This window comes from Heptranchias perlo, chromosome 12 (genome assembly GCF_035084215.1).
Source record: "Heptranchias perlo isolate sHepPer1 chromosome 12, sHepPer1.hap1, whole genome shotgun sequence".
NCBI classification, from domain to species: Eukaryota; Metazoa; Chordata; class Chondrichthyes; order Hexanchiformes; family Hexanchidae; genus Heptranchias; species Heptranchias perlo.
The window spans coordinates 12438182-12451691 of NC_090336.1; the positions used below are offsets into that span (position 1 = coordinate 12438182).

Consider the following 13510-nt stretch of genomic DNA (forward strand, 5'->3'; position numbering starts at 1 on the left):
AACATTTTTCATGGAATGATTTCCTCATTGCCTCTTGAGATGTCTATATGTGCAGTGGGTAGAAAGGATCCAAGGTGTCTGAATTGGACAGCCTCTAAATATAAGAGATTGGTTGTGACACTAGTGCAATTAGTCAATAATAGATAGTGTAATTACAAATCATGCTGAAGGCAGCTCAGATCAGATTGTAGCAACTGCACCATTTCTGACATTGACTTCATGAATCCAATGTTACACTCCTGAAAATTGAACACTTGGGGTCTGAATAGACACCTAGCTTTAGAATATTAAGTCCATCAGACCTTCCTCTTGGTCATTGCTATAATTAGGATATATTCGGTTAGGATTTAATCATGCAGATCACAGGGGGAGAAAAAGATTTTTGCCTCTTTTCAGAATATGTAACAGAATAATTCTTTAACCCACTTCCCTTTTAGGCATGTGGGCTCCATAGCACACATCATATTTTGTTTCTCAATAAACCACCATTATGAAGTGATCTCAAAAAAATAACTCTTTGGGAGTTTTTTAAATTATATATTTCCTCTCATTCCCCTTCAGAAAACAGGCAGCTGGCCTGTCTGCCAGTGTTGCTGTAGAGCTACCCTGAGAGGTGAGGGGGTGGCAGCTTGCATGACACCATAACTGCGTTGTGAGACATTACTTAGTATTCTATTTCACTGTGCCACTTCTGGCTTGTCCCTCTGGCAGAAAAAGACACACACAGAGCAAATTGATGAAATGGGGAAGGTATATGCAGGGCACTTATTTAATTTGTTTCTTTAATTTGATCTTCATAGAAACTAGTAAGTGCAGAAAATATCTTTTTTTTGTGCACACATCTGTGGCGATACGACAGTAGCCCTCAGCATCTGTAGGGTGGATAGGAAGAGACTCTGCCGGGCTTCCTGCTCCTGATTGCTATTCTGTGTGCAGAGATAGCTGGATTGTACTTGACCAGAATGTCCTCCCCTCCACAATTATCCTGCCACCACTCTCAATCTAGGCCCATATGTGGAAGATTTCTGCTTCACTGATGTATCAGAGGGCTGAGTGCAATCATCAAATAGTATACAAGAGGTGGCACTTTCAGGAAAGGAGGAGAGAAAAGAGGATTTGTGCATTTTTAGTGGAAGTCTTTGAAAACAACATAAGAATTTTATGTTGCTTTTAACCGTTAGTTTTAATGTAGTTACTGAGAACTGGCAATTGATCAGTCAATATGTGGACATTTGAACAGGATGCTAGTGTTTCCACTATTAATTGCAGGCATCCATTCCTCTTTTGAATAAAGGGGAGTGGCTCTACATTGTTATATAAGCAGCTAACTTTTAAACAAAGCCGGTTTTCCCATTTCTTTCTTTACTGTTTTAAATGTTATTTTACCCACTCTTTTTTTCCTACACAAACCTCCAGTAAGAAGCACTTTGAAGTGCCATATCATTCTATGATTTTACACTGCATTAGTTCCTGATTTCAGCTGTGTGGTTGAGGAGAGATGGTGGGGGAAAGGGAGGCAGGTATTGTACAATGTTAGTACTGCAGGTTTGTGTATGTGTAAGTCAGTCCCAAACATGAAAAACAAATGAACCATGTTACAATTAGATCAGATGCAGCCTGAGCTTTCTTGCTCCAAGTCTGAACAGTTCTGATAGGGTGATGGTCACCAAGTACCCTGCTCCACTAAACACACTGCCATATCTATTGGCCCCTTTTTAACCATTTCAATGTTACTTCAATTTTTATGTGGAGTAAAATCACATCTTTAACCAGTTCTAAGGTCAAACAGATTTAACAAAACCAACATTCAAAATTTTATCACATGATAGTTCACATTTTATTTTAATGTCAGTATGACCACCGCTACACTATAAAACTGAAAACAAATTACATGAAATGCGATTGAGGTCTCCAGAGGAAGAAAAACAAACTAAGATGCCACATTGCCCCGCGCCCCCCCCCCCCCACAAAAAACAAGATGTACAGATATCATCCGATTTGTACAAATATCAAAGCATAAAGCAGTGAACAAGTGACTGGCAATAAATTTTAATATTCAGTGAACATATATATAGTGAACCATTTATAGTGGCAAAAAAAATTAGCACATCATACTTTACAAAGACAATTTTACCAATCGGGTGATTTATTTTTTCGCGAGTACACTGCAAGTTCCTTTGCTGTTCTCCTCTCCCTTCCCTCCTCCCCCCCCCCCCCCCCCCCACTTTATGAATTCACTCCCTGCCCTGTCCCCTGGGAGGAATGGCCTAAAGGATGCCGAGCAAGTGGTCAGACAGGAAAATGGCAAAGGCACTGGTATCAATCTGGTTAATTGTGCTTCGTGTTCTAATGGTTTCAAGAGAAGATACACACACCTGGAAATTCTCATAAAAAATTGAAAATTTTATAGCTAGACCATTAATTGTTAAATGTTTACTTGTTTTCCTGTTTCAATGTTTGTAATTGTGTTTTCTTGAATTTTAAAAAAAGCAAAATAGAGTGTCCCCCCCCCCCCCAGCCAAAATCTCAAAACCAGAAAGGAAACTGCCACATTGATTAGAGTATTCTAGCCTTGGTTGTCTCTCTGCTGCTTCCTAAGACTGAAAATGTTGAGCAGTAAGACTGGAGGCTAATCACTACAGAACTGATCATGTTTCTTAGTACAAAGTCTATGCAATGCAAGTGTGCTTAGAACACTCAATTGAGAAACTCTATAATGGCACCAGACTGTTCTGGAGATCAGAGCAGGGGTGAAGAAGAAAGATGAGCTGCTAACTGCATTTGGATATTGGAAAAAGATTTCTTCAGGGTGGGACACAGGTTTATCCAGAAAGAAAAAAAGCTTACATTTCCATAGCACTTTGTGTCAAAAAGCGTCACACATATTGAAGTGTATTGTATCAAAATCATTGTGTGGAATGAATAGCTCGTGTTTCCGAGCTTTAATACAAGATGTTTAAATGGATATGTCCACGGTAGATAAAGGAGGAACTGTAAAGACCAACAAAGGTTGACATGAGGTAAAAGGTAAAACAAGGAATGTCTCTCTCGCCTACCAATGATCCACTGCATTGTACATTAAAATCTTAGGACTCAGGTTTGATCCTAAAGTTAAGGTTACAGCCCTCATATTTGCTCACTATATTACCATCGACTCAATCAAGAATATGGCCAAATACCTGCACTTATAAAATCCTACTGTAAAAAGACTGGCCTTTGTTCCAACAGGAAAAACTTTGTCCATCGAGCAGAAAAAAACTCCCCTTGTGGAAGATGGACAACAGTGAGGTAGAATAAAACTCACTAGGCAGTACAGAGAAATACCCAGGAGTGAAGGTTGGCACATAAGTTGACCCTGGATCAGTTTATAAAAATTGGAATCCTAGATTAGTAAACTCAAGAGGTTGTCTATTGAAGCAAATTGAAAATATAGAAATCCTGAAGATTCACATATTCTGTGAATGACCATCTAGTCATGGCCAGTTTTATGCAAGAAACACTAGTGGACTGGATCGTTGAAAATGAGGGCAGCAAAACATTCTCACACTAGGCCCAGGACACAAGACAAAACTGTACAGGTGGCTTGGACTTTCTACTGACAATAGTGAGGCAGCTACAGGTCCCAATCAGATAATACCAATCTCTTTCTCATATTGGAACAAGATCAGCAAGATGATGAAAGATGGTACTTTTTAAGAGTTATCCTTGGGCCAAACAGCTCAACACCTCCTCAAACTTCAACTGAGTGCCAGAAAGTATAAAAATTGAACCAGAGAATTTGTAAGAAGTCAAACCTAAGGCATCAGGATATAGCACACTGCAAAGATAATAAAATCTCAAGCAGCTGGCTTAAGTATATTTGGCAAAAGGTTTTTCAACATTTAGACACGTGTCAGATTGGTACATTCTTCATCAAGTTTGTGTGTGCAGTACGACGTAGTGTATTGGGGTGTAGTGTAATGGAATGATTGGGTGCACCCCCACAAGAGCAAGGAATTGATAGGATTTCATGACCATGCCTTGGGGAAGGCAGAAAAGAAAGGGCCCTCCCATTTCCATCTTGTGCAACTTAATTTGATCAGCTCCTGGGGCGGAATGTTCCAGGAGAGGAGGCAGCAATATTTAGGAATCACTGAAATAATCCTGCTCTAACCTTAAAAAATGATTCAACTGACTGAAAATGTGGGTGTTTTATTAAGAATATGGAGAGTTAGGCCTCCTTATAAGGGTACAGGACTTTGGTTTATAACTTTTCCACATTACATTCTGAGATCCTCATATTAACACCTGCCACACTAGACTAGCAGCTGACGCTGAGACTGTCACTCTCTAGCCAGCTATGCTACCACTGAGGACAGGTGGAGGAGAGATGCACAGAAATCAATGGTGCACAGTTAACTCTACATGGTGTGTAACACTAACACATACATAAAATTAGAGTGTATGAGACACTAAACGTCATTATGTATATAAACAGGATTACAATCATCCAGTTCAATCATTTTTCACTAAAATACTGTCAGATGATATGATGGTTCTAGTCTAACATTAAAATCTTTATTTAAAAAAACACATTGCTTCTCTCAGTGAAAAACTTCACAGCAAAAACTGAGAGGTAATGAAACATAAAAAGTCCAGCAAAACAATCTCACCTCGTGAAGGGAGGGGAAATGACAGAATTTTAGATTTAGTTGAAAGCACAGTGCAAAGTTTTAGCGCACGGTGTTTGAAAGAATTATAAAATTGCAGAAGTTTGGTGGTTTATTGGTTGATTTGTAATGGACTCTGGGCCACTGCTTATTACCTCAAATATGGTGTAAAAACATTCCCGTGTATCACGAGTCTTTACGTTGCTGTAAAAAGAGAAGGAATTGTCACAAGATGTGTGCGATCTATTCCTCCCCTCCTATTACATAAACCTTAAATCAAAGGGCAAAATGTAACAGCAAAAACATACCTGACAAAATGAGATGGTAAGAGCAAAAACCCAAGAACTGGTAACTCAACCACTGTTGATATATTTACTTTTTTTAAAATCCCAAATGCCCTGTACAGATTTCATATAGCGGTTAATTGGGAACACATTAGTGCCTTTTTAATTTTATTTTGATTCCGAGGGCTTTGTAGACCACCATGTTACAGCTTTGTAGCATGCTCCCAGCTAGTCATAGCATCCCTATAGGTGAGAGTTATGCCTTTTATACAATTGACATACCCATCAGACACTGCACACTAGTACTGCCTGTCTCCTGTCACCAAACAGCACAGGCCCACTCCAAGTGACTGACTTCGCAGTCCATGCAGGAATGGTCATGGAGACAAGTAACTAGACGGGCTCTGCAACACAGCCCAAGATTTTTCTTTTAATATTGTGGGAGATTCCACAACACCTAGGGCCACACATGAACAATTGCACGTGAGCAATCTTGCAGATGCTCAGCTGTTTGTGAGTCTTGATTTAAGGTGTCATTTTCTGGATACTGAACCTTCCCCAGTGGCTGAAGGAGGTTCATATAGGCCACCGGGCAAGAAGCTTCTTCATAAGGCCTGTACAGATAAGCTTAACCCACTCACGGTCAGAAAAGACACTGATCTCTCCCTGCTGTGGTGGAGTTTATTTTCCCACTGCTGCTGCCAGACGTACAAGCGTAACCCACCTTTTGAGGTGGGTCTCGGAACCTGCAGAAGCAGCAGTGACACCTCATTTACTTTACAGTGCTGCTGATGCCAGGGACATTTGGGGCAGTGTGAGAACTTGTTTGGACATCGGTTTTGAAATATAGGGACAATAATACGTCAAAGTGCAAATTCTCCAAAACCGGAATGGACCAATCCATACATGCTTATGCAAAGATCAGTCATTGGTTTGCTTTGGAATAAAGAGTAATGGAATCACTAGATTTCTGTCAGATTAGAGACAGGCATCAATAGCCCTGGGAATGCTCTCCGGCTGCTGAAAGATGCCAGAGTGACATGCAAATGTAGAAGTTTAAAAAAAAAACACAAAAATGTGACCAGTTAAAATGTTTCAGACTATGTCCTGTATCTTCTGGTCAATTCTGGGAATAATGGGAGCTGATTAAGACTGGCTGGAACTTAATTCAAATAAGATTGTCATACAAACTGCAGAAGTTCAAACCAGGAGATTTCAAAGAGTCATGTATTGGAGATCGTCACCTTTCCCTAACTCAGGGATGTCAGTGGTGGGTGATGGACTTTCTGGGAAGTTTTTAACGACTAGTGGCAGAGTCAAGCACTGGATTGAGTTACGAGGAGAGATTACACAAATTGGGGTTGTATTCTCTAGAGTTTCGAAGGTTAAGGGGTGATCTGATCGAAGTTTATAAGATATTAAGGGGAACGGATAGGGTGGATAGAGAGAAACTATTTCCGCTGGTTGGGGATTCTAGGAGTAGGGGGCACAGTCTAAAAATTAGAGCCAGACCTTTCAGGAGTGAGATTAGAAAACATTTCTACACACAAAGGGTGGTAGAAGTTTGGAACTCTCTTCAGCAAACGGCAATTGATACTAGCTCAATTGCTAAATTTAAATCTGAGATAGATAGATTTTTGGCAACCAAAGGTATTAAGGGATATGAGCCAAAGGCGGGTATATGGAGTTAGATCACAGATCAGTCATGATCTTATCGAATGGCAGAGCAGGCACAAGGGGCTGAATGGCCTACTCCTGTTCCTATACTCCTGGGTATGTTAGGGAAAGAGGAATGAAGAATAGAGGGAGGAGAAAGAAAAAGCAGCCAGGGTTCCCACTCCTGTTTACTATCCAGCAACCCTTGCTGGAAAACATGCATGGATATCTGGTGAGGATTGGGTGGCCTCAGCTGCGATGCCCACCTCAGTCCAATAGCCTGCCACAATTCATTGTCTAGGCTGACATGAAAAATGACCACTTGGGCCAGATGCCAATGGCCATGGACCCAAGAGTCAGCATCTTCAGGAGAGAACAAAAGGGAATGGAGGGAGGTCACTGGGTGCCACTGTTACTGGTATCAGTTAATCAGAACATACACAAAATGAAATTTTTTCCCCCTCTTAGTCAAAAGCATTAAAATTATTTAGTGACACAAAGTTAATATTGGGGGAGTATTCAATTGGTTTAAACCCAAAACATTAGGATTCCTTTTAAAAAGCAAAGAGAAGTTATTGAGGGAAGTTTGAAACTTGCCCCTTTCAAGCCTCTCTGTGCTGGAGCAATGAGATGCCTCCGGGGTCTAGCCCTTTCAAGTTGCGAGCTTTGAAACAGTATTTTTCTCTTCCCAATAACACCTTAAAAATCATGATAAATTGACTGCAGTATCTGCAGCTTCTTGCAGAATAATCAATATGCTGTACAGAAAACAGAAGAGGCCAAGTGTTATTTACTACATGCTTGCTTTAAATTAATGCTATAATTAAAAACGATTTTAGCAGCGGCCAATTCAGAATAGATTTGAGACAGGCTTTCTTGTCAAAATGTTAGGTTGCACACCTTGAATGATCTTGAAAAAAAGCACCACATACTTTCCTAAACGAGCCAGAAATTACACAGTCTCTGCAGAAAACCCACTAAACGCATGATATTTAAAAAGTCAAGCTCACTTTCATCCACCCGTTGGAAACAATTATAATCCATTTAATGTCTTTCTGCTTTTTTTTCTATTTTTAAAACAGTGAGTGCTGAGGACATTACCATGAAAATTTGTGTTAATACAGGCTGTTTCACATCGATCGTGTGCTATCATTGACACACACATGGTACTCCTGCTGTTACACCCTCTGATATAAATGACCCAAGCTCTGGAGACTCACAGTCAGTTGCCACCAGGTCTCCAGTTAAAAGCACAAAGCCCGGTTCCCTCCCTTTGAACAACGGGAATCCTAGATTTCTGGCCTTTATTGTGGAATGCCAGCCAGAAGGAAAGTAAATAATGAATTGCCCAGTTTGGGCACACTCCCCCAGACCACTTTTGCAATACAAAACTCCCAGTGTGACACTAGATGGATTGGAGTTAACACGTACAGTTAAAAGGGCAATGACAACTTGAAGCATCCTGAGTTAATGACGGCATCTCCACAGATGTTAGTGCAACTCTCTCGTGCTCCTGACCTCAGCTACTCTTTCTCTGAGCAAGCCAGTTCCCATGATGATGTCATTGACACTCAAGAAGATGGAAAAGCTCCCTATTTAAACAAAACAAAGCACTGGTAGATTTTTTTAAAATTAAAACAATGCAGAATACATTGCAACATAATATTCTTAAACATTTGAAATGCCAAACCATTTGACATTATGGAATTTTCTTTTGACATCCTATTTCTACAGGGAGCACCTTGCACTTGAAATGAACTTACAACATCCCCAGACTAGTTGAATGAAACGTACCCCACCTTCAGCTCACACGGACCAGCATGGAATGCATGAAAGGTACAAAAATCTTCAATTATGAAAAATTGTCGGAGCACAGTTAACAAATGGCACACAGCACTGTGAAACTGAACATCTTTGCGACAAATCTATTTTCACACAAGGGAATCAAAAATGTATATTTTTAACAGTGGCACAATAACAATGTGCACTTTATTATTTTAAATATATAAAAGCAGGTCTGGGGTGCGGAGTGAAAACAGTCCACACAAAATGATCAGTTTCAAGGTGTATCCAGCATGGAACTATCCCAGCAATGGAAACTCTAAATCTTGCATCATTTACCGAAATTTAAAAGAAAATGATTAATGGTCTATCTCAGAACATGCTGAGAGCGCCAGGATAGGACAGTAAAGGAAATATTCATAATTTAAAACACAAGAGTTTGCGCACACACATACACACAAAAAAAAAATCAAACGTTCTCCAACTGCATTCCCAACACACTGTGGTTGAAGTCTACAAATGAACAAAAAGAGCCGGGGATCCAGCCCTGGGCTACTGGTGATTTAAACCCCTTCCCCGATGCTTGTGCAGACATACAGAGCAACTAACTCCACACAGACAAAGCAGTGTAAAGACATGCAAACCCCCAACCCTGACTAAAAGGGTGCACCCTTTAATTTGACAGCATCTCTCCTGCGCAGAGTCACACGCAGGTACATTGCCACGAACATTTAGAAAGAGAAGAGCAACCTGATTTGACTTCAGCAGTGGTTTAAAACAGTAAAGCTTTATCCTATTTGGCTGGAAAGATTTCAGTATAATTTTCAAAGAGTAACTGAGCGAAGTTATTAATAGGGTTGATGGCGCTGAGTGAAATTGCAGCATCCTTTGCCCACATGAGGGTGGGTCCAAACACCAGAGCCAAGTTGGACGGCGTCATTTTATTCAGTTCACTGTAGTCAGCAACCTGGGAACACACAGGAAACACAATGCAGTCACGTTAATAAGCATCTGGGAAGGACTTTGCCCTTTTGTTCTTCAAAAAGGATTTGTTTAAAATCCTTCCTTCAGGTTCTCTCATGCCCCCACTACTGGACCAAAGGGCAGAAAGGAGCTCTACCTCTGCCGACACTGGCTTGCAGCTAACTAATAGGAGACAGATAGGAGTGCCTGGTGTCTTTGCCCTGTGAAGAAAACATTTATTCTCTTCATTTCTCGACCACCGTCCAACCCTCAAAAAACGTAACCCTGCTGACGCACCTAGCAGCGAATCGCAAGTGTAAAAGCTCGTGCCACCGAACATTAGTGCTCCAACAGGCTGTACTAACATAGTCAACGACCTAGGTGCTAAGGTTAGCTGGGGACACCTGTTGTCTGTTAGATCAAGGCACTAATACCTGATGAAAGCATGTGGTTTACCCCAAGTTGCTTTCATGCAGACAGCGTTGAGAGAAGCTCTCGCACATTGGCCACAGTACAGACAGAATGGTGTCTCCTGACCAGCGAGGGAGTAACATAAAGTGAAAGAGTCCACAGCTTGATGCGCTAATCTTTGTTTAAGATAGCGATTAACTTATGTAAAGCTTTGCTCTATGGAGTGCACTGATGCTTTGTACATCATCAATCTATGGAAACATGTGGGGGTATATATAGATAAGTGAAACCCATAACTTTAGTCAGAACAAACTGAAGTGACTGCCCTATTGACATCAATCAAGATAAGTCAGACCAAGCTGGAGTTGTGCACAGAGATAAATACAAGGTGAGTGATGGTCTTAAACAGAAGATTAATGATCTCCTCTGAATGTGTTTTCCAGACAGAGCAGGATATTAAAGTAAACATTTAAAATGTAAAACAAAAGCACGCACACACAAAAGCAATGTTATTCGCCAATATTCCCTCCACTGCCCCTAGGCTCAATGATTTAAAAACACACACACACAAAAGAAATCTCATTCACAGTAATCATTTCACACAGACAAAGCAGTATAAATCCCTTCATTTGATGGGATGTCTCTTGCATGGCAACAAACCCCAAGGTTCAAACTGACGTGATATATAAGCTTGCTGAGTACAAGACTCAAATCCCAGAGAGGAGTTAACTGTTCATGGTATGGTTTGACTTGGTAGGCTCACATGGTACTCATCAGTTGAACTTCACAAGGCCAAAGGGCACACTTTCATAGTGGGCAGCTAGATCTCCCCAATGTCCACTTTCTAACAAAGGTCACGGAGTAGTGACCAGAAGCCCTGGCTAATTTTCCCAACGATCTCAAGACATTGTAGCATCCTCATTGCTGCCTGATTGAGACCAGCTAACAGAACACAGCCCAGGGACTGTTTCTGGCACCTTCCTGGCAAATATCCCAGAGGAAAGCTCAGACTACCATCTCAAGGCATCAAGCACCTCCTGTTAGATCTACTCTTCGTGGATTAGCAGTGCACCTTGGAGTCACTGTGTGAGAAGATTGAAGTGATGAAGAGACTTGCAATTAGGTGCCATGGATGTGGGGCTGTTATCACCAGCCACAGGATGTAGATGTAGCAATGAGCCTTGTACTATGCATCCTGTCAGGAAACGTGACCCGCACCTTCCTCACATGGTCTAACAGTAACAAGATGGTGCCCACAGCTGTCTGAAACCTGCATCAGTTTTCCATAAGCTGTAACTGGCACTTTTCCTTAACTGGCAGGAAACCCGTTTTCACTAGTAAACTCACTATGGAATGCACACACAAACGGCAGGAAATTTCATGGAGACCAAAGAGACACCATCGGATTGTCTGAATATTCGGGTGGAGTTGCCCAACCCAATAATTCCCCCATCGGAAATGTGCCAAGTGGGCAGTGATCCCATTTTGAATTCTGCTCCAATTTCCAACCAATAATGTCCACGTTACACCTGAAAATTGGATGCTACTAACCAGAAAATACACCTTCGTACATGAAATGAGTTTAGCCAATGTCAGCATGGGCCCATAGCACAAAACGTAGCACTAAACCATCAGTCTCATTCTGATGGCCAGTGAGGGAAATGGAAATATCTCACTGGTACTGACAGAGGCTGCTCATTTCAGATTAGGGTTATGGTGCATTGGTGGGACAGAATAGAAGGAGTTATACCCTGAAGTTAACCTGTGCAATACCTGACTTGGGAATGCTTCAGTCTAACACTGGCCGTTCGATATGATAGTGTTCAATCTCTTAGCAATAACATCTCTCACACTGATGGACAAAAAAAAATGACCAAACATTTAAAAGAAAAATGACCAAACATTTAAAAGAAAGCTCTTTGGTGCTTCAGTGCACTGCTCTACATCGTGGCTGCATGGGAATCACGTGAGCAGCACCTTGAGGGAAATATGCAAGCCTGGCAAACAACAGCAGCAACACTCAAAGTCAGGGGTTCAAGGGGGTTTTTGAACACTGCTTCTATTGCTGTCAAAGAGAGTTTCTGGCCGTGTTAAATCATTCTTGTGCTGCACCAAAATTCACACAAAAAAAAAATTAACTCAGGAGACAGCTAGATATTCCACACTCTGATTGAAGATGAGCTGGAGATCGCGAGTGATGGTTCAGATGGAAGGATGAACGTGTTGAACAGGGTGTTGCCTCTGTTTTCTCTACAAACTACAAGGTACATCTTGGAACAAGAATCAAAAAGCTACATCTTTAGTACATCTAAGGTAATGAGTACCTGCGAGGTGAGAGGCACGGCATTCTAAAACACACAACGGCATCTGGAATACAAACTCTCAAAATAGAGGCCGACCTATTGCATTGGCTCTGCAAAAGTTTTCACAACATTTTGTTTGCTAGATTTTCAGTGAGGTTTCAACTTTCAGAAATTATCAATGCTGTAATATTCAATTAAAAAAATATTTTTAATTACTCCTAACCAATGGACAGGTCAGAACTCAGTATGTATGGTATGGTGATGGGAAGGAGGAGAATGATACTTCTAACACAAATTTAAAACATACTTTGTATTTGGTGACAATGTACTGTGAGCGGTTCTGGGCACCGCACCTTCGGAAGGACATATTGGCCTTGGAGGAAGTGCAGCGTAGGTTTACTAGAATGATACCCGGACTTCAAGGGTTAAGTTACGAGGAGAGATTACACAAATTGGGGTTGTATTCTCTGGAGTTTCGAAGATTAAGGGGTGATCTGATCGAAGTTTATAAGATATTAAGGGGAACGGATCGGGTGGATAGAGAGAAACTATTTCCGCTGGTTGGGGATTCTAGGAGTAGGGGGCACAGTCTAAAAATGAGAGCCAGACCTTTCAGGAGCGAGATTAGAAAACATTTCTACATACAAAGGGTGGTAGAAGTTTGGAACTCTCTTCCGCAAACGGCAATTGATACTAGCTCAATTGCTAAATTTAAATCTGAGATAGATAGCTTTTTGGCAACCAAAGGTATTAAGAGATATGGGCCAAAGGCGGGTATATGGAGTTAGATCACAGATCAGCCATGATCTTATCAAATGGTGGAGCAGGCACGAGGGGCTGAAAGGCCTACTCCTGTTCCTATGTTCCTAAAGAACAGAGTATTCAAGAATTGTACAGTTACAGCACTGGCTCAATCTGCAGTACACGAGAGGGATGTGAAAAGACTCTTTAGCCCACCTAGGTTTCCCCATGATTTAGGTCCACTTAGACTCTCCTGCACTGCTGGTCCACCAACGCCTCAAATTTAAAATTCTCATCCTCATGTTCAAATCCCTCACTCCTCCATCCCTACAATCCTCCGGGATCTCTGCGTTCCTCCAACTCTGACCTCTTGTCCGTCTCCCACTCCCTTCACTCCACCATCAACGGCCGTGCCTTCAGCTGCCTAGGCCCCAAGCTCTGGAATTCCCTCCCTAAACCTCTCTCCCATCCTTTAAGATATTCTTTAAAGCCCAGCTTTTGGTCACCTGCCCTAATGTCTCCTCCTTTGGCTCGGTCAATTTTTTCCCCCAATTATGCTCCTGCAGAGCACCTTGGGGCATTTTATTACATTATAGGTGCTGTATGAGTGAAGTTGTTGCCACTTGGCCCACACCCCTCTACTTCCTGCTCGATCAGGAATTTTACTGGTCAAGGAGAAGGATGTCAGTGCTGGGGGGGGGGGGGGGGGCAGGAAATTTCC

At 41.6% G+C, this 13510-nt stretch overlaps 1 protein-coding gene and 1 long non-coding RNA gene across 4 annotated transcripts in view; one reads left to right on the forward strand and one right to left on the reverse strand.

The window, feature by feature from the left end:
- Positions 1 to 1806: 1806 nt before the first annotated feature.
- arhgap1 (Rho GTPase activating protein 1) overlaps positions 1807 to 13510 on the reverse strand; it is a 49762-nt gene continuing 38058 nt past the window's right edge. Inside the window, exon 13 of one of the 2 annotated variants that reach the window (XM_067993666.1) lies at positions 1807 to 8181. In XM_067993666.1, the coding sequence (XP_067849767.1) occupies positions 8161 to 8181 (21 nt within the window). In that variant the 3' untranslated portion in view covers positions 1807 to 8160. Of the gene's footprint in view, positions 9339 to 13510 lie in introns of both variants that reach the window. The other variant, XM_067993665.1, reaches the window with a different exon arrangement.
- LOC137327830 (uncharacterized) overlaps positions 8329 to 13510 on the forward strand; it is a 37260-nt gene continuing 32078 nt past the window's right edge. For both annotated transcript variants that reach the window (XR_010964555.1, XR_010964554.1), the window contains exon 1: positions 8329 to 8425. This is a non-coding gene — a long non-coding RNA (uncharacterized lncRNA). The remainder of the gene's footprint in view (positions 8426 to 13510) is intronic.